Source organism: Carassius auratus, chromosome 32, assembly GCF_003368295.1.
Source record: "Carassius auratus strain Wakin chromosome 32, ASM336829v1, whole genome shotgun sequence".
Taxonomy (NCBI): Eukaryota; Metazoa; Chordata; class Actinopteri; order Cypriniformes; family Cyprinidae; genus Carassius; species Carassius auratus.
The window spans coordinates 24,321,529-24,346,906 of NC_039274.1; the positions used below are offsets into that span (position 1 = coordinate 24,321,529).

The window sequence follows — 25,378 nt, forward strand, 5'->3', positions numbered from 1 at the left end:
TATTTTAATTCAAAGTGCCTTTTTGAATAAGACTCTCTTCAAATATTCTAGTCGTTACATATACAGTATGTAGTCTTTACAATGCAGACCTTAACATTCACCTATGTTTTCTTATTCCCCCCAGTTTACTGAAATTAAATGAAAGAAATGAGCTTATCATTATTGCGGGTGAGCCCAGAATGCTTTGAGAAGGACCGCGGAGGTGGGAGAAAGAGAACTCTCTTCATCAATATCGGTCTAAAACTCTGTTAGATCTCAGCCTGTCACTTACCTGAAGCTGCCCCTTCTCCTTAGCATAAGCAAGTGTGAAATGTTTACTTGAACACATTTCGGCAGGCTAGCATGGAATAGAAGATGGCACAAGCTGCATTGGAGGTATAGGTATGTGACAGATATATAACACAGAGAGAGAAGCAATGGGGGGTAGAAAAGAAGAGAGAAGGCTGACACTTGTTATTGTGGCAATGCTCAGCTAAGGTGTATCATTTCTAAGGACGATAAATCCAACGTGATGTGCCCGTTCTTTTGCCTTCAAAGCACTGACATCAGCATGCAGTTCACGTCATGGGACAGACACACATTAGCTGTCAAACACTTCTTTCATCTTCTGACTTCAAAGGGGCCGATTGATTAGTCTAAATGGCCATTACCAAACATCCGCCACTGCAGCATGAAGCAGCAAGCGTGACAAAGAGGAATACAAAATCAGCGGCTGCCGAATATGAGGGAGAAAGAGGTAGAGAGAGAGGGATGAAGACGGGAAGTGTGCTGCAACAAAAGAACAATGCTTTCCATCTAATTTGCAGAAGGGGATGCTCTTTTCTCCCGTAATCCGCTGAGATTAGCAGTAGATTATAAACGTCCTTCACTGTATCACTAGCTTTCTAGTATAAAGAGCTTTTTGTTGCTGCTGTCATCTCTTCAGAGTGAGAAGAGTTGGTTTTGCACACTACGGAAATTATTAGATTGTGTCAATATACAGGATTTATGCTGACAATAGCCTATTAATTGTTACTAGTAATCTGGGTGGTTGGTGTTAGATTAGTAATATAATACATATTATGGTGGCTAATATTGCATTCATATGTAACTTTAACTAACACCTAGTGCATTTAGATGTATTTGGATGGTCATGTGATCTCGATATGTCGGACCCCAGCTTCATACTCCAAGTACTTTAGGTTCCAGCAGATTTTATTTGGCCCCCCTAATATTTGTATCTCCTTTTTGCCCTGTATGTAACACATTTTATTGATAGTGAGAATTACTAAATGCAACTTAAACATTTCCATAGCATGGCAGGAAGTCAAGTGAATAATTCCAATCAATTTCTACATTTACAACATTTAACCCTGCTATTCGAGTTATCAATAAATATTTTTCTTCAATTCTTGGCAAATATAAAGGCAATTCAATTATATTTATATTATTCTGTGGAATAACCTTTTTTATTTTATTGTATTTATTTATTCTAACATCACGGCAGGAAGACCAGCAAATAATGTCAGTCGATTTATTTATTTTTATTTTTTCAAATATTGAATACAAATATTTATCAGCCTCAAACACTGAACCGAGTTATCTGAATTATCAATAAATACTTTGGCGGAGATACATCTAAATTCACATACATTTATATGAATTCGTAGCATAACCATTTCAACAGCACAACAGGAAAACAATTAAATAATTTCAGCCAATTACTACAAATATTGAATTCAAATATTTGTACAAATATTTGTATTCAACAAGTTTAAACATGTATCCCTGTTACTTGAGTTAAACTAGAATTTGTATTTTTTATTTTTTTATGACAAATACAAGTTCATGAATAACTGCAAATTACCTAGTCTGTAATAAGTGTTTAATTTTATACAATTTCTCTGTTATGTTTATTACAAGAAAATATATCACACACATCAGAGCTATAAGTTTACAATTTAATTTTAATGTATCACTTGTTTTATTTTTATTAGCCTACATTTTATTTATCTGGTGTAATTGCTAATATTTTGCTTTGTTTATACAACTAGACAAGTAGTGAGGCTATAAAACAAACAATCATAATTCCATAATTCCTAAAAAAGTCACAAAAGTCTCAAAAAGCTGTTGATGGGCGCTTGTTGATCCTTGTTTTGTGTCTCTGATGATTGTTTCATAAAGAGCAACAGAGGACGATATTCATTAATTTACCATTATTTTTAGCATTACCATGCTAATGGGTTCGCTGCCTAGTCAAAACATTTCCCCAGCTTATCCCTGCTCAACATATGGCTACATGCGCACTCCCACCCATACACACAAATCACAGCAATGAAAAATGAAATCAAAAGCTATGCCCTCGTAAAAGTGGAATAAAGCCCCTGTTTCCTTGAAGACGGCATGTGCGTCTTGCTGGAGACAGATGGTGGTGTTGCTGGATGTATTTTACCTCTCTTCTTCCCTCACACTGAAGCCGGGGACACTAAAAAGCCCATAAAACTCAAGGATGAGCTGATAGAGCTAATAATATAATCATTGGAAACACCTGCAAAAGGCGCAGATGGGCCATCTCGGCCTGCCTGTCCATCACCGGTGCGAGGGTCTGCCTCCCCATATGGCAAGGTGAGGTCCGCACATACACAGGCTCTCACTCAGTTTTGTCTGCATCTCTCTAACTCATTCACTCTCTCTTTGGGTTTTTTGAGCATATGCAGGCTTTTTATAGCACAGGGCTGGGCTGCCGGGTGTTACAGTCAATCCTGTCCCTCTGCAGAATTGGTGTGCCGTTCTGTGAGGAGTTTGTGAGCAACGCGATGCCAAGGATGTGTCACCCTTACACTTCTTTAGATGCGCGCACACACACACACATACACACACACACATCCCAGGCACACTCTTCCTCTGGCTTTGTTTCTCTATCTGTATTTCGAATGCCCTGCGAGTAGCATATTCTCTTTATATTGAAGGCTTCATTCTAATGGGCAGGTCACGAAAATACGTCTTGTTGACATCTAGGACCATGGAGGGTGCTGATAGGAGTCGAACATCGATGAGTATGTCAGTGTAATGACTTTACAGCAGATAACGTCTAAAGACACTCTTTCTGAGGGGGAGGGATCTGATCCCAAATCAGGGGTTCAGGGGAACTCTTCTTTCCTCTGATCACGGACTGAATTTCATTAATCTTGACAATAATAGTTACTGATTTCTGACAGCCTTTAGTCTACAAGGCCTTTTCAATTGGTTTGAGATTAGCTTGCATGGGTTCTTCTGCTTCAGAGTGTCTGGTTAATATCTTTAATTAATCGTCTTTTAGAAAACAACTAGCAGTATGTTTTTCTTTCTGTGTATGTATACATCCACACACACACACACACACACACACACACACACACGCAAACAGCCAGGAGAGTCAAAATCTCTTTCCCTTTCCATGCTGTGAAGCAGCATTCCTTTGAAGATATTAGAAGAGAGTGAACACAACTCAACGGCGTCATCAATTTTACTGCGCACCGATATTTTGTTTAAAGAGTCGAAAGAGAGGAGACACTCCTGGCTGTTGCTGTCATGATGTGATAACTTTGCAAAGCTCTCTTAAAGCACGAGAAGTTCATAAAAGGAAGGATTGGGCTATTTACTCTTCTCGCTGCTACTGCCTCTTGGCTCTGTTTAAAGAGGAGTGCTGGTCCCTCACAAATTATTCAGTCATCTAGGTCAATGATGTGATAATCATCCATTTTCATTCAAAAAATAAAAAATACAAATAAAAATAAAAACATTACAAATGGATAATTTGTACTCAACAATTAAAAAGAATTGGCAAGGAATGCATCAAATTTAAAAATGGAATTTTGAAGTAGAAATTTATTATCTGTTTTCTTAACAACTTTGAAAATTATTATTATTATTATTATTATTTTCTCCCAACATAGTAAAATTAGTTTGCACTGTAAAATGTCTGGCACCTCCTCGAAAACTTAACGATATTTATGAATTCATAAAGGTATTTGTTCAAGTTTTTAAAAATACTTTTAAAAACCTTTTTAAAAACGACTCACCACTGTCATTTTGTTCCGGAAAATATTAATAAAGTTTTCTATTTATGAACTATTAATTGTGTCCATGCAATTTTAGTCATCATACACAAAACACACAAATAAACTGCAACAACAAACAACAACATGTGTTTATCTTGAACAGAGGGCACCCGAAGACCCTCATGACTTCATCTTAAAATATCAGATTGTGGACTTTCATCATTGATCCATATAATAATTTTCATGCCAAAAGGTCCGATTTCAAAAGGTGCTCAAACTAAAATTGCTATTTGTTAAGTATCAGTATCAATGTTGTTTGCAGAAAGGTCCATCATGTTATGATCATCCATCCCCCTGCATAGATGAGCGAGATACAATGGCAGTCCTTTATCAGTTCTTTATAACGCAGTGGGCGGCACACACCCACACACTCACACATCTTCAAATAAACTCACTTGCTGTTGTCTCTGTGCGAGGCATACGGGAGTTGATTAGTACCTGCTTGCAGGTTTGATTTCGATGTTATTTTTTCTGTTTTGACAAGGGGAATTTGAGGATACGATGTGACTTGGCCCTGTCATTCACGGCTGGCTGACAGGTGTACTTGTCAAGGACGGTCCTGTCTCTGCCCATTAAGTGACACGTAAATCCTGGGAGGGTGGAGAACTGCTATTTCAGAGGGCTTGGGCTTGACATAAATCCAGTGTGGAAAAACTTCCATCTCATGCCTTCCTACCTGTCAAACCTACAGATCCACTCTTGTGTCTGTTTCAAAAAAAAAAATTCACAGTAATAATAATGATAATAAACCTATGTTAACATATTTTACATTGTATTTGTTTTTGTGATGGAAAAGCAGAATTGTCACATGAACCTTCAGAAATCATTCTAATTATATCTACCTATCTGATCCCAAACTTTTCAGTGGTAATATATATATATATATATATATATATATATATATATATATATATATATATATATATATATATATATATATATATATATATATATATACACAGTATATAAACCTACCAAACACTCAGCAATATGTGCATTAACGATTAATACATGTATGCTAATTTAAATCAAATTTATTTAATATTTTATTAGTTTGCCAATATTGATATTGATATTTAAAGCTGATACAACAAATACATATTTTAAATAAACACATCTTTAAAGCATCTATGTGTCAGGCTCAACTGGTCAGGACTTTTGCTTTCTTCTCTGAATAAAACGTAATGGAATTTCCGCTGGAACATTCAATGCCCTGTTAATAAAAGCGGGTTACTGTGTTGGGTTTGCAAATAAATAAATAAATAAAAAGGTCACATTTTCCCCGTCAAGTTGGGCAACTGTGACACCAGCTGATGGTGAGATGCTATTCATCATGATATACAGTGATATATTCCGGTGTTATCAAGCATCACTTCAATATAGCTGGCTGAAACATTACTTTTTGTCTCAACTAGAAAAGGAGGAAACAATAGATTTGTATTTGCTGATTCATTAATGAGCAACTGCTACAGTATACAAAAACATATATCAAAGATCAAATGTATGAATTTTGGGGAGTTTTTCTTATGGGAAAGACTGGTTTAGGTACAAGCTCCATAAATTGGATAAAACCTACATGTATCAAGAGGAAAAATAACATGCAGTTGTTCATGATGTATTTATTCAATTAATTAAAGGTATTTTAATTGCCAGATGCCGCAATGTCACACCAGGAGCGAGAGCCAGCAACAGAGCTCACCACGGTGGAGAGTGTCATGGACAGAGAGAGGGAGGGACCTGCCTTCTCCTGTCATCTCTGGCTCCCCATCGCCGTCAGCCCCTTTGCTCACCCTCAGCCCACCATCTGTGTGCTGGATTCGCTGTGGGTCTGCCACTCTCTGTCAGCATTGTGGCTGGAGTATCCCTTGTCTCCGCCTCCAGCCTCTGTGTCCCGGACTCGGCTTCGGCTCTTCGCCCGGTGGCTCCACCATTGCTCCTAGCTCCCTCCTCTCCACCGTGGCCACTCAGTCCATCAGCTCCGCCTGGCTCCATTGTCCCTCGGGCTCCACCTTGGTCTGTTGTCCACCATTCACCTCCTCGGGACCCCACTCCTCCGGCTTCACCTTGTCCCTCCGTTACCCTCTTTAACGTTCCTCTTATAAGCTCTCTATTCTGTTCAGTATTTGGTTGTCCGGTCTCGTCGATGTATATGTGTGTTTTTGCCTTTTACCCCATGTGGATTATTAAAGACTTTGTATCATCACCTGCCTCGTTTACGTGCTTCTCTCTCACACCACATCATGACAATAATGACAAATGTTCACGCGAAATGAATAATTAAATTACCTTATACAGATCAAAAGAGGAGTCAAAGTGCCTCCCTTTGCTCATAGTTAATATCCAGATGTTAATCAAGTTTTGTGACTGAAACCATTGTTGCAAAAAAATTAAGTCTGAGACCGCATTATACAATATGCCTCCTCAAAAAACACAAGAGTGAAAACCTGATTTCTATTTAAAGTTTAATTTTCAAAAGTTTGTATATATTGTTAGCTCTTATGTGGAAAAAATTACCTATTGTGACAATTTAAATGTTTCATTGTAATCAGACGGAAAGGCAGCCATCATAATGTTTAAAATTAGACTTTAATTTGTCATCGCATTAAAAGGTACCTTCTTATTAAAGATGTGGGCTTCTTCTCAAAGCCTAAATGTCATCAGGAGGAATGCGTGAAGTTACTTCTGTTTGCTCAACTATTTCACCTCTGTGCAGACGGCGATTATAAATTTGTCACATTGGCTGAATCATTTAGATATTAAAATTCATAAGAACTGTGTGTATTTAAATGGATCCATTTTGATGAATGCATAACACCAATAATGATTACATATTTCTTAACATAAATTAATATGTATTTACTTATTCACTTAACCTAAATTGTGTTACCTACACTCCAGAACCTTAAATCAAGGCACTTATAAAATCATCTTCTTAGATTGTTTCCTTATCTCACAGATTACATATTGTATACTATGAATATTGCTGGCTCTATGATAAATTGTTTATGTTCCTATTAGGGCTGTCACTCTTGGAGACTCCAAAAGTACACTAATGAACCAAATGATATAAGGAGTCCTTATAATTAATATATTTATGCAGGCCAAATCAAACATGAAAGAAGAAAAAAATATATATTAAGAAAAAATAATAATAAGTTTCCTGTTTAGTGTCTGCATTAACATGCTTTTTAGAGTGTTTCCTCATCTGCAATACTTCAATATGATGTTTTCTATCAGATGTCAAACAGATGTTTACAAGATGTATTTACAATGTTTGTTAAACTGATGTCTGAAAGATGTCCATCAGATGTTTGTACACAGCAGATGCTTTCCAGTTGAAGCGATCTATGACATCTTGCAGATGTACGTGTGTTACAGTATCTGGGTATTCACAGATTATGACATATAGCTTTTAGGAATTAATAATTTACTGAAAATTCTATGTGATCTTTAACTAATTAGCTTCCGTTTCATCAAATGTGCTTTCAAACATAAATAAAGAAATAAATAAAAATAACCCATACTTTTAGTGCCTTGCCTACAATGTGTCCATTTCTCTGATGTTACCTGAACCCTACACCACTACTCCTAGAGTTGAATAAATAAATAATACTAATTAAAAAGAAGCTGCTAGTGATTATTCATTGATATAGGCACAAGATTAATGGCAAGTCCCTGTCAGAGTACAATTTAGAGTTCTTAAACAGAAAGACTGAATATGAAGAGCTCAGATGCAAAAGCCTCTAAGTGCCGTCTGAAATTTTCATCTAAAATTAGGATTTTTATCAAGCTCCTATGCTTAAGTTGAGTCATTTTACATTAATGGGAATGTGCAGGTCCTTTTCCAGGGTATTAAAGTGAAATAACTGAACATAAATATAGAAACCTGATAAAAATCCTAATTTTAGATGAAAATTTCTGAGGGCATTTAGAGGCTTTTGCATCTGAACCTCTTATGCTCTCTAAGGATTTTCGTATATATCAGCACCGTTCATTGTATTCTAATGCTCATTTTAATGTTCAATGCATTTAAATCCACACACATTCTTCCAGAGACCACAGCCCCTGCCCACTCCCCCCAGGGACTAGTCTATTGCTTTTGGTTTATCACGGTCCAGCGTGCAGTTGGCCGCAGTAATTAGAAAGCCTCAGACATGCATTTGAAGTGTCCTGCTTAGGCCCAGATCACCAATAACAGCATTTATTGTTTTCTAATCAGGGGCCCTTCGGCTGCCCCAATCACTCAGTAAATAATGGAGATGTCAATACTCTCAGGCCCGTGACTCAACCAAACCTCTGCTCCCGCTCAACATAAAAAGCCCTCATTAATCACTCTGTACCTTTGGAAAGAGTTAAAACTGTCATTTGGTGAAAACCTGTCTTCCTCCACTACTTCTCCACTGTCCACATCACCCCAACCACCAATCTTGCTAACCCTTTTTCTCATCAGCGGTCAAGCGGCTCAAATCTTCCAGCGTAACAAGGGCACCTGAATTGATTAGCCACTCAGAGGCAGGTCCCACTGCAGGAATCACTCCACTAATTCTCAGTGAGTTTTTTCTTTTTCTTTACCCAAGCACAATCAACATTGTACTGTATATGCAAGCCCAGTGTGGGGTTTCTGTAAGCCTCTGAACTAAACATACATCCTGTGCCTGTTTCTACAGGCAAGACAGATTTTATACTTTGATTTGTATGGGGTCCAAGATACTATATCCAAGATCTACTACTGTACATACTGCATCATCAGCATATCATCATTCTCCTCAGTGACATTGATTCCAATTTACTTCTCATCATTTTGTAAATGTAATGAGGTATTAGTGAATTAGCTCTTGAAACTGTCAGAATTTACTGAGTTCTTAAATAATTCTGGTCTAAACATCACCATGTGGTTGTAACATGAAATTGCAAGTTGCTTGCTTGGGAAATATTTTAGTAATTTGATAATCTGAAGTAGAGCCATAGTTGTCTATGATCACTATATCAGGACAGATCTCTATGTCTACTGGCATCAGTTAGAGACTTGATACACTATCAGTGATAGTAAGAAAACACAACAACAACAACAAGTAAATAGTATAGTAGCTGGACCTCCTTTTCGTCCTCTGTGAACATTCTCTCTGCAAATCAAACCCGAAAGTTCTGAATCAAATTCTGTAGGCTTATTGTAGTTTTTTTGCACTGGTATTTTATAAATTTCAACAAAACAAAGTTAGCAGTGCAAAGTAAAGCAGAGTGCTTTTAAATGTGATTTCACAGTATTACTCGTGTTTTCAACCAATATACGACGACACTAGCATCTGCAAGGTCATGGGTTGGAATTTCCAGGGAACATGTCCCAATAAAATATATTGAATGCAATGTAATACACTTTGCATGAAGCATCTGCCAAATGCATAAATATAAATATACTCCCATATGTACAAGGTTAGTTAGAGACAAGTCTCTACAGTGGAATCCCCCAACAGAATACATGACGGCTGGAAGATCTGCTTTCAGTCTGGCCTTGATTTTTCCCTGATGAGGTCATGCCTTACTAGTATTTATAAAAGATATTGTGCAGTTTTAATGCACTTTTTATCTAAACAAAAAAATAAATGGTGGAGAAGTGCGTGCAGTTGTATTGCAATACATTATATATTTAACATCAAACGACAGAGTGAGTTGTTTGTCTGTGACTGAACAGATATTTGAAAACTCACTTGACATGAGGCTTGATTGGAGGAGGCCCAAAGGCTGCCAGCAGCGAACAAGTACCCTAAATCTCCTTGATGGGGTACATATTCTTTGCCCATATTCCTGTCATGTAGAAGGTAGAATGATGTTGGCTGCATTCATCCTGTGACCCAGCATTAGGTGGACTGTTGGGACCACTTCAGATTCGGTCTCGTAACTTACGGTTTGTCTCAGTAGTGAAATACCAGTTTGAGCCCCTCCAAAACGACTGTTACTGTTAGGAGGTATTTCAACATTTCCCCTGTCAAATACACCCCCCCCCACCCCCTTCTGTGTGTCTCTAATGAGATTTAGGATTTTGCATATAATGATGTTTAGATTGGTTTCTCTTCATTTGGCAAGACCGTTGAAAGAAAAAAAATAAACAAAATGACTGACTCTGTCGGCAACCTACCCTCTGTATGTCTAATTTAAGCCTATAATTAGTTATTGCTCCACATCATGAACTCATTAGATATCTGCCTACGGGACATCAGCAGAGCTCTGCATCGCTGCTTTACTTTACTATTGTTTCAGACCAAGAAAGGCCCTTAAATCATAATTGTCTCTTTTTTTACTAAATAACATAACTTACTAACAAAAACATCTTAATTTTCAAACCGCATTCAGACATATGGGTCATTACTCGAGAATAGTTGCTGAAATGTTTTTATTTTTTATTTTATTATTATTTTTTTATCATGTGAACTGTAGTTGTCATACAGTTTCTAAACAGTTTGACAGATAAATGATGGCAGGCTCATGTATTTGTGGTTCAGAATTGATGTACAACATGGCCTCTCAAATCATGTGTATCCTCAGGGGGACTGTCCTCTCTCGGGCTCAATTTGAACTGAATTTGAATCAGGGCTGGGTTTGTCTTAAAGCAGACCTTTAGCAGACACCCCCTCCACATCTCCCTGTTGCCTATTTATACATTTTTCTTCTCCACAAATAAAGATCTCATCTATCTCAACTACCTCCCCCAACATGTTTCTGCAGTTGTAACATGCTTTGCAACACTCTACACTACATGCAAATACCAAGAAGATGTATGCGCCCGCTATGCGCCAATGTCTAATGGCATCAGGAAGCTGAAAAAAAGCAATTTCCTCTCCCTCCTGTCCTCCATCCAACCAGCCTGCCCTGATGATGAAAACACAGACAGCTGAAGCAGAAAGCCATTTTTCATGTTAAATGCCATGTGGTTATGTAGTATGATATTCATTCTGAAATTAAACGTCTCTTGCCCTGAAAGCTGTCACACAACACAGGGACCATAAGAGGCTGGGGTTCACCCAGCATAGCCACAACGTTGCTTAGATGCTGGACTTTCGTTTTATGACTCATTCCATTCCATACAGTGTTAAGCTGGGTGTGTGCCTGTGGTATGATTTCTGCAGGATCACCATGTTCAGCTGGTTTCATGTCTAATTTAATATTCTTTGGCTGCTAAAAAGTTTCAGTTATTTAATTTATGTACTGAGGTTCTTTTGAGCAGCAGACTTTATAATTCAGTGCCATCCAAAAGTTTAAAAGCACCCCTAGGTGTCATGTAGCCCTAGGCCACATCAGCATACATCCTTAATATTTTGTGATGACTTTACATTGAGAAGGGACAACATAAAGGCTGGATATACACATTGATTAACTATGAACTTTATATGAACTTGGGACTATAAAATCCCAAGATCATTTTTAATCTTATGTCAATGTTTCCTGCAATAATTTTCAATGGTATAGCTTACAAAGGTGCACCGACCACTGTAGTTCACCCCCCCCCCCAACACACACAAGAACATAAGAACCAATCCTTTTAATGAATCAGTCAAAACACAATGCATAAAATATTTAATTGTAGAACAGTTTTATATAATGTATTCAATTTAAAGTTTACTTTAGTCTTCCACAGAGTAGTTTTTGGTTGTTTTAATAAATAGATAGCAGTAGCCTAACTGTACTGCATAGTCCGGGCCTTGTTGTTAATTCTTAAAACTATTATTTTCATAAAATTATTATCCATGACTAAAATGTGCATATTCATAACTTAGACAAATTTAGAAGACTCATAGAAGTTAATACTATGAACCTTCTAGGAGTAAATAAGGTGCTGCACAAAGAAGTCTACCCCAAAGATGATGCCCCAGTGGCAATTAAGTATGATTTTTGCAATTTTGTTCAATGATGATAGTTTGTGATGGTGATTAACAGATTCCTTCTGTTAATTTAAACACCTTTGTGTTTAATGGAGCTATTCAATTAAATGAAAGCTTACCTCAAAGAAGGCCCAGACCTCTTCAGCCTTCACAAGTGACCCTTTACCTTAGTCTGGATAATTTGGTGACCCCGTCCCATCTCAGTCGACTGCTGGCCCTGTTCATAACTTCGATCGATGGAGGCTTTCAGTAGGCTTTGCCATCCATTCCCTCTTGTTAATGATAGCCATAATTCACAGGACTACAAAATATATATAAATATTTCACTCCTGAGCTGTGACCTTTCTGTCTCCCAACTGACAGCTCAGAGGGGAAAAGGTGTCAATTAATGACATTTAGAAATTTCATATCACTCTCAATAACCCTGAGATTTTTACAGGGACCAGTGGGTGGGGGCCATGCGCTCACACAGAGCAACTTTCATGAGGTAAGATAGGATCCGTGCCAGCCATTAATGTCACTCGCTCCACCTGCAATAATTTCAAACCTGGGTCAGCATTAAATCTAATTGATCACCATGATTGTCTTTTGGGATGATATAGCCCTCATCACATCAATGCCCAGCTTTTTTGATCGAGGGGCTGTAGACAAGAAAAATGTCATAAAGCTTGGCAAAATCTGTATATAAAAGTCTGTATCGGGAGTATCTGCTCCAAAACTGACTCCTTAGTTATATTTTTATTGGGTCCTTACTCCTTAATAAGACAGGTATTCTAACTGATATTGAGAGAAGTTGATGCGTATGATGATACAGGGAACTGTATAACTCCATGCCTGCAAAGTTTGTTTGTTGTTTGTCCATGGCTTGGCCTAAAGAAGTAGATCCCCCAGAAAAATTCTGTAATCATTTACTCACCCTCAAGTTGCTACAAACTTGCACGTGTTGTTTTTCAGCTGTCTATGACTTAATGGGTCCAAGGCTTTTAAGCTCTGAGAAGGACATAAAATCAGTCCATGTGACATGACTGGCATATTCCTTCCCTCGAAACAAAGAAATATTGCTATCTACTTACAATTGGCACACAAGGTTGTTCTTCCCTCTCCTCGACTCTAAATTTGTAAAATATGCTGAGCTACAAAAGCAATCAGTGAGCTTGATCGTAATATCTAACGGCACATTATTCCATTGTTCCTTAAATGACAGGCCTCTCAGACTACACTGTCATGCCGGCATCCCTGAGGTTCTAAAAACATGGAGCAATCTTGCACGGATCAACCACACATTACTAGGCAATCATCTTGTTCACATACGAGTACAATGACATGGAGTCTGGCAATACTTCCCCCTTTCCCCCCAAGACTCCCTGTCAATCTCGACCACAATCTCTATTCCACACAAATGCTAGATCTGTTTCATATCAGTGGCACTGAGCCTGTGGTTGAATATCAACCCCATTTAAATCGGGGGTAAATAGCTAAGGGGTGACATAACCTTTCGTGTAGATCCCAGCTGCACCGTATACAAATAATTGAAACCCTTGACCCTGTCTCAACGCATACGGCTGTAAGTACAAACCTGACATTTTGATTCAGCTCCTGGGCCCTTTTCTCACTTGTTATTTTTCTATTTCAATAATCCATGACGGGCAGCGGAAACAGAGAAGGGAGATGGAGGGGAAGGCGTGAATGATTAAGACTGTCAAGATCAAATAATGTCCTGCGAAAGCAGCCCATGAATCTGCTGTTGTGACATTTGCAAACCTTACACAGCACGAACAGTTCACTACCCTCAAATGTTTCACATGTTTTTTTTATTTGTTTATTTATCACTTTTTATTCATCTGGTTTGGCCCATCTTGTAGGCAGAAAGAAGAATGCCACCTTCACGTTAGTCGCTAAAAATCAGACCATATCATGATAATGCCAGGCATGTCAGTGGTGAGGAAGATTCTGAGATTGAAAAGTTAATGTGCTACAGTTGGCCAATGTGCTGTAGTGAGCACATACTAAGAGTGCGAGTCATTTTAGATTGGCAGCTATCAATAAAGTTGTCTTGTCTGGGGTATTTCACCACACTGTAACTGACTACTAAGGAAGGATGTACTAATTTTCCCATTGACTGGGTTCGGTTCACTCGATGGTCATCGCCTTCTTTACTCACTCATTAGAATATCAGTTTAACCACCTTTGTTCCTTTTCCTTTTCAAGCCCCCTCTCCATCTTTAACAGCCTAATTTTAATCATTGCCCCATGCGGGCTTAGTGCCTTACTGGAATTTATACCCCATAAACTGCATTTGCATATTGCCTAATATGGACATTTCCAATTGAGAGTGTCACTGATAGCCGGCATGTTTCATGGCTATTATCCAGCACAATACACTGATAAGAATGATGAGGTTAATTCCTGACCTTAAGATTTACTTGTTTCATCTCCAAATCATTTTTCATTTGCCTGCGATCTGTATTATGATTCTGTTATTCTTGCTCACATACGTGCATGCATCATTTACAGTATAATGAAAATCACATTCACTGGAAAGTGGAGGTAAGTGCGTCTGGTTAAATGTTTGATCAAATGGAGACAGAAACAGGTTCAAGTCTCGAGATGTAATAATGGTTTTACAGCTAAAATACAAGTTTGAGCAAAACTTTGTTAATAGCTTTAGTAGTGAAAAATGTGCTTGTTGGCAGAGCATTTTAAAGGAAGACTTGAGGCCATGGCACATCCTAGCTATTCCTTCTTCCTTCCCCTCACTCTCGCTTGCATCTTCACCTCTTTAATGCCACTGTGTTGTGATAAACAGCTGCCATCAGTGTGAAATATTAATAGCGGGGGCTGATTTGGGGTGTTGAGCAGTTTCATTCATTTACCTTTTTAATCTACCGGCAAACAAAAAAAAATGAAATGAACTTCCCTCGCAGTCTTTCACAGTGTCAAAGTCCTCCCAAAGTCAGCCACTTCCCCCATACAGAAATGTAATATATGTCAATATATGTAAATTACATATATAATATCAGTGCCCATGTATGTCTGCTGCATATATGAGAATATATGCAAAACTCATATATGTAAAACACATAGACATATATGAAACATATATTTCAAAATATATCAAAAATGGCCGTTTTCATGTAAGTGCCATATATTTTCGCATATATGCACATATATGTGAAATATATGCAAGACGCATATATGTATACATGCATATATGTATTTATTTCTAGAGTACATACTTTCACTTATATTAGGGATACAAATATGCTTCTAATATGATGACACCATGTACTTTCACTTATATTAGGGATACAAATATGCTTCTTATATGATGACACCATGTACTTTCACTTATATTAGGGATACAAATATGCTTCTTATATGATGACACCATGTACTTTCACTTATATTAGTGGTACAACTATGTTTTTTATACATCCTGCATATATATTTATACTCATTCCACAGAACACACAATTCCAGGTCTTTTCAAATAGAAACTTTAATGCATTTTGTTCAGAACACACAATTCCAGGTCTTTTCAAATAAAAACTTTAATGCATTTTGTTCAGTATACAAACTTTTCAAGTAAAAACTTTTTAATTTCAACTTCAGATTTTTGACTCACTCGGGAAACACTCATTTTTAATGAACATTTTTCCTGGACATTGCCAGTCTTAGTTCTGCCATCTTCCCATTCAGGGCTGCTCCGATCTGGCCAGTCGAAACTGAGTGTCTTGACATAACAGCATCTGAAAAGGTAGATTTTAAAGAAAAAAAGTTTTAGGTATAAAGCAGACAAAATAAGACAAAAATCTTTATTGCTCCTTTATTGCTTTATTGCTAATATGATTGTCCATTTTTTTGCAAATATTTCTATGGGTGTGGTTCAGACGCAGGCACGAAGCCAAAAAGGGGTGGTGGTAGCACAGCAGTAAAGGAACCTGGCTAGAATGCTAGTAGCCTGGAATTTGAAGTTCGAATCCCGTTCACCACCGTTGTGCCCTTGAGCAAGGCACTTAACCCCAAGTTGTTCTTGAGGAGATCTGACTAAGTCAAGGCTCACAACACTTTACATACAGACCTGTGGCAGATGATGTCAAATAGCAAAATCATAACTTACCCATTATAGCTTTCACTTTTATTTCATCCAGGGCGCTTCTTTTCTCCCCATCTCCCCCCTTTGAAACCTTGGATTCCCCTCCTGAGGAAAAAATATGTTTTTCAGTATGAAAAATAACCAGTATATAGTTTACGTTTTCATTATCAGCAGAATGACAATCAAAATGGCTGAAAACAGACACATACTGTCGGTCCATTTACATGCACAGCTTAAAGGTGTAGAGATTTGGGGGAAAAAAAACACACAAAATGACTTATTTTCAATATAAAAACAATAACTGTTGTAACAGTGCGTAAATCAGACCTTTCTGTAATGCTAACGCTAATGAGTTTAAAGTTTTGTTAGCACTTTATGAATACCACTGTGACATTGTAATGTATTTTTGTAATAGATCTAATTTTGTCATTTTGGTTACATTTATTTATCCAAAAGTTTTTTATCAAAGAGGGACACACAATTTTATTTTTTATTTATATTTTAATTTATTTTGAAGGTGCATTGTGTCACTGTAAGTTATTAGAAAACTGATAAGCTACATTTTCACTGTTTACAATGGCAGTGCCTGCCGTCTCGTTTACAAGCATGTTTTGAGGCTTGTTTCCTGTTACACTTATGCACAAAGGGGAAATTTAGATTAAACTGCATAACTGAAAATCAGAACAAAATAAAGAGTACATTTGTTTTGAGCAATGTCTTTGTCGGTAGTAGTTTGTTTTTAAATTAATAAAAAAAAATCAATTAAAATCGAAAATCAGGTTTGGTGTGAAAAAATCTGAGATTTTTTTTTTAAGCCATATCGCCCAGCCCTACCAGCAGCATTTGTCCGAATTTAAGTCTTAACCATTCTATTTCATCAGAAAACAATCTGAAAACAGGGCTTTAAGTGTAAAATACAGAACTTGTCTTTTAACATAACAAATGTGCCTATGGAATAAGCATTTTTAACTACACTCTACACTACTGTACAGACAATACTAACCTCTCAAATTACTTTTGATGAGCGTTTCAATGTCAAACACCCCAAGCAGCAAAATCCTTGCCATTGAAGTCCCACTAGATGCCTGGCAAGCAGAGCGCCACACACTTCGTGATACGTAAACACCTGAACCTGGGACAATTTCTTCCTGTTGAACAAAATGAAATAGATAGGCTTAAAAGTTTCGATTCAGTATAGTAAATAAAATATCCAGCATTCAAGATTTATGTACAATTGACTGTGTAAATTGGTCCCAATAGTATAATGTCAAGCATTCCTGGTCCCTACTGTCAATGTTGGAGATGTCATATTATCAATAAGTAGTGTGAAAAAGAGCCATTGCCACAAGGTACCAGGAAATTTGGGAGATTAGATTAGGACAAATTTACAGTAAATTGTATTCGATTATGACCAATTAATATACAGGGTTTTCCCAGGTTTGATCACCCCAAATTTAAGACTTTATTAAGACCATTTTAATGAAAATTAAGACCTACATAGCACCCATTACGCAGTTGTAAAAAACACCAGATTAAATCCCAATAATGACTATTACTAACAAACAAATGGTTTAATTAAAATACATTTATTATAAAAAAAACTCATTCAACAATACACTGCAAAGTGATGTTTTTGGTAAATATCAAACATTCATAACAATAAACAGATAAACTAACTTTTCAAATCGTCTTAGTAAAGTTTCTCAGCATTCAAAGTGCTTCAACCATTGCTTCAGAGGGGTAGACAGATAGGTAAGAGAGATATAGATAGTAGGGGTGTAACGGTTCACAAAATTCACGGTTTGGTTCAATACAATACACTTGTGTCACGGTTCAGTATGTTTTAGATACAGCAAAAAGAAAGAAATGCCAGAGAATTTTATTATTTTTTAAATTAAAATTAACATAATAAAGTATGATATATATTTTTTACTTTGACCAGTGATGGAGCTATAATAGACTCTTCTTAGGAGCATATAAAACAAAACAGCTCCTTGGAAAAAAATTAATGTAGCCTAATATTGTAATAGTTATAAAGTTATATTTTTAGTTCAGATTAACAATTTACAATTTTTCTTCCTGGCTTCCACCCGCTGTTCGATCCTTTAATAACGGAGAAATGTGAATGTTTCTCACTAGATCTTGCAGCGATGTTTTTACTTCTGTGGCGAATTCAAATGCTTTCTTTACTGGATCTCTTATTAGCGCTGTGTAGGGCTGCACGTTATTGGGAAAAAATGACATTGCGATATTTTATTTTTCTGTGATATATATTGCGATATTTTTTCATACAAAAAAAATGGGGTGAGCACACTTACATTCTCATTTTAAATGATTTAAACATCGACACCATCGTGTCAATTGATTAATATGCGCGAGGGAGAGAGAGCCAGACAGCGCTCGTGTTGTTTGAAGACTGATCGCTCTCTCTGTCTCTCTCGCGCGCGCTCTCTTCTCACTGTCTCTCTCGCGCGCTCTCTCTGTCTCTCTCACGCTCTCTCTCTCTCTGCCCTGTTAAACTTGCATGTGTTTTTCAGTCCTGTCAATGATAAACTTTCCCTCTATGATGGTTAAGCTGTGCAATTAATCCGCAAATCACATTCGTCAAGGGCCGGGGAGCAGCTGTCCCGTACAGTTAATGAATAACAGATCAACTACGACAGCCTACATCGCACATCCTGCGATGTGACTATCGTGGATTCGTACATCGCGATATCGATGCTTAAACGACACATCGTGCAGCCCTAGCGCTGTGTAGTAACAGTGTCGCTTGATCACGATCGGCTCGCGCTGCACTCGTTCAAACTGATAAACGGTCCTTCAACCACACAATAACGAGCAGTTTCGTTCCGCTTACATTACGTTTGCACATTTGATGTTGGAAAATGTTGTGGTCGCGCCGGCGGCTCTTTATGAGCGCGCTTGCCACGTGCAGCGTGCCTACATTTGAAATAATGAAATTTTGGTCAGCAAGTAAAATGGTCCAACGAACCGTTCAGTTAGAAAATGTGTAACAGTTACACCGAACCGAACGACACTTCCCCATGATGTCTCTCCTCTTGACTGGTTGATTAGAATGTTGATTCATTGCCGCCGGCGCGAAAACTAGGGGTTAACCGATTAAACGTTAAAAGAGAGAGCAATACAGCGCTCGTTGAAGATGGCGAGAGTGAGGCGTGCGCGGCCGGGGCTCTCTCACTGTTTGTTCTTATGCGCCCTGTCCACTGATCTAAATAATTAGTTGTTACGACGAATTATTCCTTGTTTTAATAAATCGTGGACACGTTGAACTAATTCCCTCCCTCATTTTGATTTAACGAATTACAACATGGCCAAAAACAATTTGATACTATTAATTAGTGAATGCTAAAGACCTATTTTTTTGTGAATTGGTGAATATTCAGGTGAATTATTTCGTGGCCACGAATTAATAATAATTATTAAACTGTTTTTCTTACCTGTGAAGACAGACCTTCAGTGAAGGCCGACTATTCTCGTACAGCTTTTTATTCCTTTTTTTGTTTGTTTTTGTGAATTGGTGAATATTCAGGTGAATTTTTTGTGGCCACAAATTAATAATACCTCAGCACATTTTACAAGACCCTTCTCGATCACAGCGGCAACGAGCACTTTGATCACTTGATTTAAAAAACAAATAAATACTAGAAATTAGACGTTCTCTGGCGTTACGCTAAACCCTGTTGAATTTTCACGTTGTTGTTGTTTCCCCCATTTCACCTTGCGTTGCAGTCTGGTTGACTTTGAATAAATAGGCTAGTATAATGAAATTTAAGACCTTCGTTTAAAAAATTTAAGACTTGGACAACGGAATTTAAGACTATTTAAGGCCTTAATTTAGGAACATGTCATTTAAGACCTTTTTAAGACTTTTAAGACCCGCGGCTACCCTGATATAGAAGACAAGGTGATTGCAAGCAGTTTACATACGTTCCAACAGCACTGCATAAAAAAGTACGGTAACACTTTAGAATAAGGTTCCATTAGTTAATGTTAGTTAATGTGTTAATTAACATGAACAAACAATGAATAATACATTTATTACTGTATTTATTCATCTTCGTTAATGTTAGTTAATGAAAATACAGTTATTCCTTGTTAGTTCATGGTAAGTCACAGTGCATTAACTAATGTTAACAAGCACAACTTTTGATTTAAATAATGCATTAGCAAATGTTGAAATTAACATGAACTAGGGGTGGGCGATATCTCGATATTTAAAATATATCGAGATATTTTTTAAACACGATATGGATTTTGACATATCGTATATATCGATATTTTGTTTATATTTAATTCTGATTCCGCCACTTTGCTTCTTTGCCTTCTCTGTGCTGTGCTCGCCCCCGCTCGCTCGCCCCCGCCTCCTTGCTTTTGTCCCCACTCCCTTCGCGTGTATAGAACTAGTCTAAAAAACAAAGTCTAAAAACAAAAGGACAACTGGCTACATTATATGGAGATACTTTGGTTTTAAGGCGTAGGACGAACAGAAGGCAGATGTCTAACGTAGGGCCCAATGATTTCCGCGATGCAGAAAACGCGGACGGAATCCAGTCATAAAAACGGTATTTACAGTTTAACGCGGAATGTCACGGAATTGGTTAAATTTTGAATGAATTATCAAAAGTAGGTCATGCACTTAAATCAAATCGCGATATAGACTAATATCTGCAAATATTAACCCGGAAAAGTCTATTTAAATATGAATCCTGCATGTTCTGCGTGTCTGTGTTAACGAATGGCGCAGAAGCGCGTCTTCATTCATTAAACACGGAAGCGCGTGATGCTCGCGCTGATTTCAGCGTCTTTCCTATCACTGATAAAGATGTGAACACATGAGGAACATCTCCAGAACTGCACCGAGAGTCACTTCATGAGCATCTGACCATTTGATTTGAGTAAAACTAGCTCATATCACATCATAGACTGTAGTATCACATACACAGAACTGTAAAGGTAAACCCGTCAAAATAAAAGTATTTGGCAGAAATATTTTACTATTGTTCAGCAGAATGTACATAGCCCACTACTACTATTATTAAAATGAAATGAACATATTTTTTTAAGGAATAATCACACAACATTTCTTCCATGTTTTATTTTTAATAGTAAATCCCCTTTGTTTACCAAAAAATAAAGTTTGCTTAATTTTAAATAATTAAAAGATAAATTAAATAAATGTTTTATGCCTTCATTTGACAACCAGAAAAATGTAAATACACAGAATTTCTGAAGGGAAAAAATTAATTAAGTTGTTTTTATGCATTTAAATAATTACACATGCTAAAACACAGAATTAGGTAACAATAAAGCATATGGTGAAGAAAAAAATAAGACGTTTCATAGGGCCCTAAACATGTAATATTTGGCATATTTGTTTTTGCAGTAGTTTTAGGGGGGTTATTTTTCCTGTAAAGATATCGAGATATATATCGCATATCGAGATATAGCAAAATATATCGAGATATATTTTTTGCTCCATATCGCCCAGCCCTAACATGAACTAAGACTTATAAATGCTGTAGAAGGATTGTTCTTGCTTAGTTCATGTTAATTAATACATTAACTAACATTAACTAATGGAACCTTATTCTAAAGTGTTACCAAAAGTACTCACTATTTGAACAGGGTTTGAAGGGCTGGGGAGAGACCCTGGACTGCCGAGGTGCATGGAGCTTCTGTTGAGCATTTCTTTTATCTGAGGTATCTCTGCATCAAAAGGAAAAAAGGGTGTGAAAGACTGTAGCCAAAAAGTATAAGAATAGAAGTATACTCTTTTGATCCTGTGAGGGTAATTCAGTCTCTGCATTTATTCCATCTATGTTTTAGTGAGACAAACTGTTGAAAACATCACGCTTCTTATCAGTCCTTTTAAAATAATGATGTGATGATGTAAGTCCCCATAAACAATTTACACCAGCCAATTTTACTGTGTGGGATGGCAGGCCAGCAGTCTGGTCAATGAATAAGAAACATTGGCAGGTCAAGTTTTATGATCTGACAAAATAAAAGCCCCCGGTATTTAAGTTTTACTGTGTGTGTGTATGTGTGTGTGCAGAATGGAAATATAATACATTTACCTGTAAAGATGAATTTTTTTATTTCTAGCAATTCTTGACGCACAAGTGAGAGCTCGTTGTCACTATTTTCTGCTTGTTCTTCCAAGGAAATGGAATCTAGGATTTCAGCCCCTTGATTGTGAATGGCAGCCTGTGGAAACATATAAATTAAATTATTTTAAATTAAACATACAAATTATTGCCTTAGTTTGCCTTAGCCTATATATATCATTATGGGGTAAAGAGTTAGTACATTAAACAAAAAACTCACTTTGGTTCCACTGACTGTGGCCACGGCAGTAGGGGGGTCATCCTCATCCTCATCCTCCCACAGACGTTTGGCAACACGGATTCTCTTTCCCACAATGGCGTTGTCTTCGGAATCTTTCTTCGAACGTTTGTCCAACTTTCGCTCCAAAGTATTCATGTCTATGCAGAGAAATATCAGTCACCATTGCCACTAACACACTGATAGTACCAACAAGGGTCTGAGTTAAAGGGATGCTCCACTTTAAAATGAAAATACTGTCATCATATACTCACCCTCATGTTGTTTTAAACTTGTATGAATTTCTCTCTTCTGCTGAACAGAAAGGAAGATATTTAGAAGAATGTCAGTAACCAGACAGATTCTGGTCTCACTGACTTCCATAGTAGGAAAAAAAATAACGTTATACTATGGAAGTCAATGAAACCAAAAACTGTCTGATGACGTTCTTCTAAATATCTTTTTTTCTGTTATCTGTTTAGCAGAAGAAATTCATACAGGTTTGAAACAACACAAACACATTCCTTGACAACGTGGTTTCGTATAAAGTTATCTATTTATGTTAATACAGCTTATTGCATGGCTTGGTTTAGTATGCGGCCTGTTATTTATTGATAACGGTTAACAAACCGCTGCGAAGTAACGTTACGCCGTTGCCATGAAAAACAGAGCGTTGGACGCGGAACGGACTATTTTCTTTTGCGGAAGCAATACATTTTTTTTTAAATCAATATTTTGTGTCAAATTATTTATTTATTTTGTACGTAACGTTAGCCATGTAATAAGAGGAATAATGTAGCCTATAGCGAGGCGGTTATTATTGAGAATGCAAGCCTTCAGGTTGATGCAAGGCCCCTCTGCATTCAGCCAGTCGGGGTTGTTAACGTCTAAAAGTTATAAACCGCCTCGTATTACATTATCCCTTACATTATATCCCTGTGTAACTAATACAAAGCAGTAAAAAAAACGTTAGGGTTGCACTTACCTCCAACTGATTGAACGGTAGCCATATAAATGGGGAATCCACCTTTTGGTCGTTTTCCCACACCCCACTCGACGGCAAATTCGTCTTCGTATGTAATCACGCCGTTTACAAAACTTTCCAGATCAAAATTTCGTATGTATTTAATGTGAACAATACTAAATTTCCCCTCATCAACCCCGGCACACCATTTCACAAGCGCATACATGTCTCTCCTTGTCGTGTCTTCTTCATTAACGTTCATCAGGTTTACGCGGGTGTTGCTATAGTGACAGAACTGGTTTGAAATACTGAAAAAAAATCTCAATAATAAAAATGTTTATTTTTTAAAAATCAAAACCAATATGTTATTGGTATTCTTATTGTTGTTATTATTATTATTATTATTATTATCTTAGTTTTAAAAATCAGATGGCCGTTACCGGAGGCTATTTAATCCACCAAGTAAATGTGCAAGAAAGCAAGGTCAGGCAAGGTTCAAATATAGACGAAGAGATACATTTTGATATTAAATTATATTTTCCAAATTAATTCTGGAGATTAAGGTTTTTATTTATTTTTATTTTTAATTTTTTAGAAGAACTGGTTTAATAAAGATAATTTAAGTGTAGGTAAATATATTATTCTGACACACATTTCAGAAGGTGGCGGCAACCAGACACTGTTTGCCAACTGCCATAAAGAAGAAGAAGAAGAAGAAGAAGAAGAAGAAGAAGAAGGTTCAAATAAATATTAGCTTGGGTGATTTCAGAGTCAATTATGGAAGACGGCATTTTGATTTTAAGTTCATAAATGGAGTATCGAAAATACCTTACCACGGGTGCAGCAGTTCCTGCGCGAACAGCACGTCGATGGAAAAGGTAAGTGCACTATACTGATAACCTATACAATTTCGTGCGTGCATAAGACATAGCGTTAGTTACCTTAGCAATTATCTCTAGCAGCTACCTAACTTGAACTATACTGTCTATGTGAACTAGCAAGCAAGCATGCTTCTATTATTATTATCCGTTTCTGTTAAATTTAGAAAGCTTAAGAAAAGGGAAAACTTGAGTAATATTGACCTTTTCCGCATTTCATTCATGAGAATTGTTTATGTATAACCAGGGGTGGTCCGTGTAAAAGAAAAAAGAAAACCACACATTTTTTTTAGTTTTTCATTTATTTGTTAAAAAAAAAAATAATAATAAATGAACGAAAAAGTACACGGAACTTTAGGTAGGTTCAGAGCCATAGAAAGATGATTCTCGGTAGGTTTAAGTTTATTGTAGCCATGCAAAGAGAGGAGACATGATTGACATGTAAGTTAACGTTAATGTTGGAGAACAAATGCTGCTGAATCTAATGATTGGGGGAAAATAACAATAATAAAGTATACGTTTGTAAGTGTGTGTTTTGTACTGAAGTTTTAGCAACCTCAAACTGATGTTTTTTAAAAATCTGATTATAAAAATATCTACATATTTGTAAACTGGACCTTAAAGAAAATAATAATAATAAAATCACTTGAGAAATTGAAAAAAAAAAATCGACATAAATTGCCAAACCCTGAAGAAATGGTCAAGCTTAGTGTTAAAATACAATTCTCATTTTTTCTTATTTTCTTCTTTCAGGTCAGCGGCATGTTCAGGCTCCCCAAGGAGAAAAAAAGTAAGTCACTTTACATATGAACACAATGAAATTCTGTCTAATTCTACACTGATCTGTGTCAGGATTGCAGGCTACCTGCTTCCATTTTTACCATTTTACCTGCAACAACTTTATAAAGTCTAACTTAGTTATAATGTTATATTTGTAGTGTTTTAGCTCTAGCTCGTGTTTATTCACTTTAAGTTGGAAAGTTATTGTACAAAAAAATCATGTGTTATCAGAGATTAAGGAAGCACGTTCAATTGAATACTGCCTTGATGAATTGAATACCGCCTTGAAGTAATATTATTTTCATAAATATTGGTTTCCTATTTCAGGTATGTGTTTCTGCTGTTACCCTAAGTGATCCTGC

General features: G+C 36.9%; 1 protein-coding gene across 1 annotated transcript; it reads right to left on the minus strand.

Moving 5' to 3' along the window:
- Positions 1-15,436: 15,436 nt before the first annotated feature.
- Positions 15,437-23,611, minus strand: LOC113051901 (uncharacterized). The gene is made up of 7 exons (XM_026216069.1): positions 23,380-23,611; positions 22,398-22,555; positions 22,148-22,277; positions 21,685-21,776; positions 17,053-17,197; positions 16,074-16,154; positions 15,437-15,702 (listed from the first exon to the last, which is right to left on the minus strand). The coding sequence occupies exons 1-7, from the start codon at positions 23,582-23,584 to the stop codon at positions 15,596-15,598; spliced, it is 918 nt and encodes a 305-aa protein (XP_026071854.1). The 5' UTR covers positions 23,585-23,611; the 3' UTR covers positions 15,437-15,595.
- Between the last annotated feature and the right edge of the window lie 1,767 nt (positions 23,612-25,378).

What these genes read in the sequence shown, in the direction of transcription:
- LOC113051901 (XM_026216069.1), bottom strand. Translation starts at nt 23,584, where the DNA reads ATGTATGCGCTTGTGAAATGGTGTGCCGGGGTTGATGAGGGGAAATTT. An exon ending in CCACAGTCAGTGGAACCAAA is followed by an intron (nt 22,278 to 22,397) that starts GTGAGTTTTTTG and finishes ATGTTTCCACAG; the next exon opens with GCTGCCATTCACAATCAAGG. An exon ending in CATCAAAAGTAATTTGAGAG is followed by an intron (nt 16,155 to 17,052) that starts GTTAGTATTGTC and finishes TTTTTTCCTCAG; the next exon opens with GAGGGGAATCCAAGGTTTCA.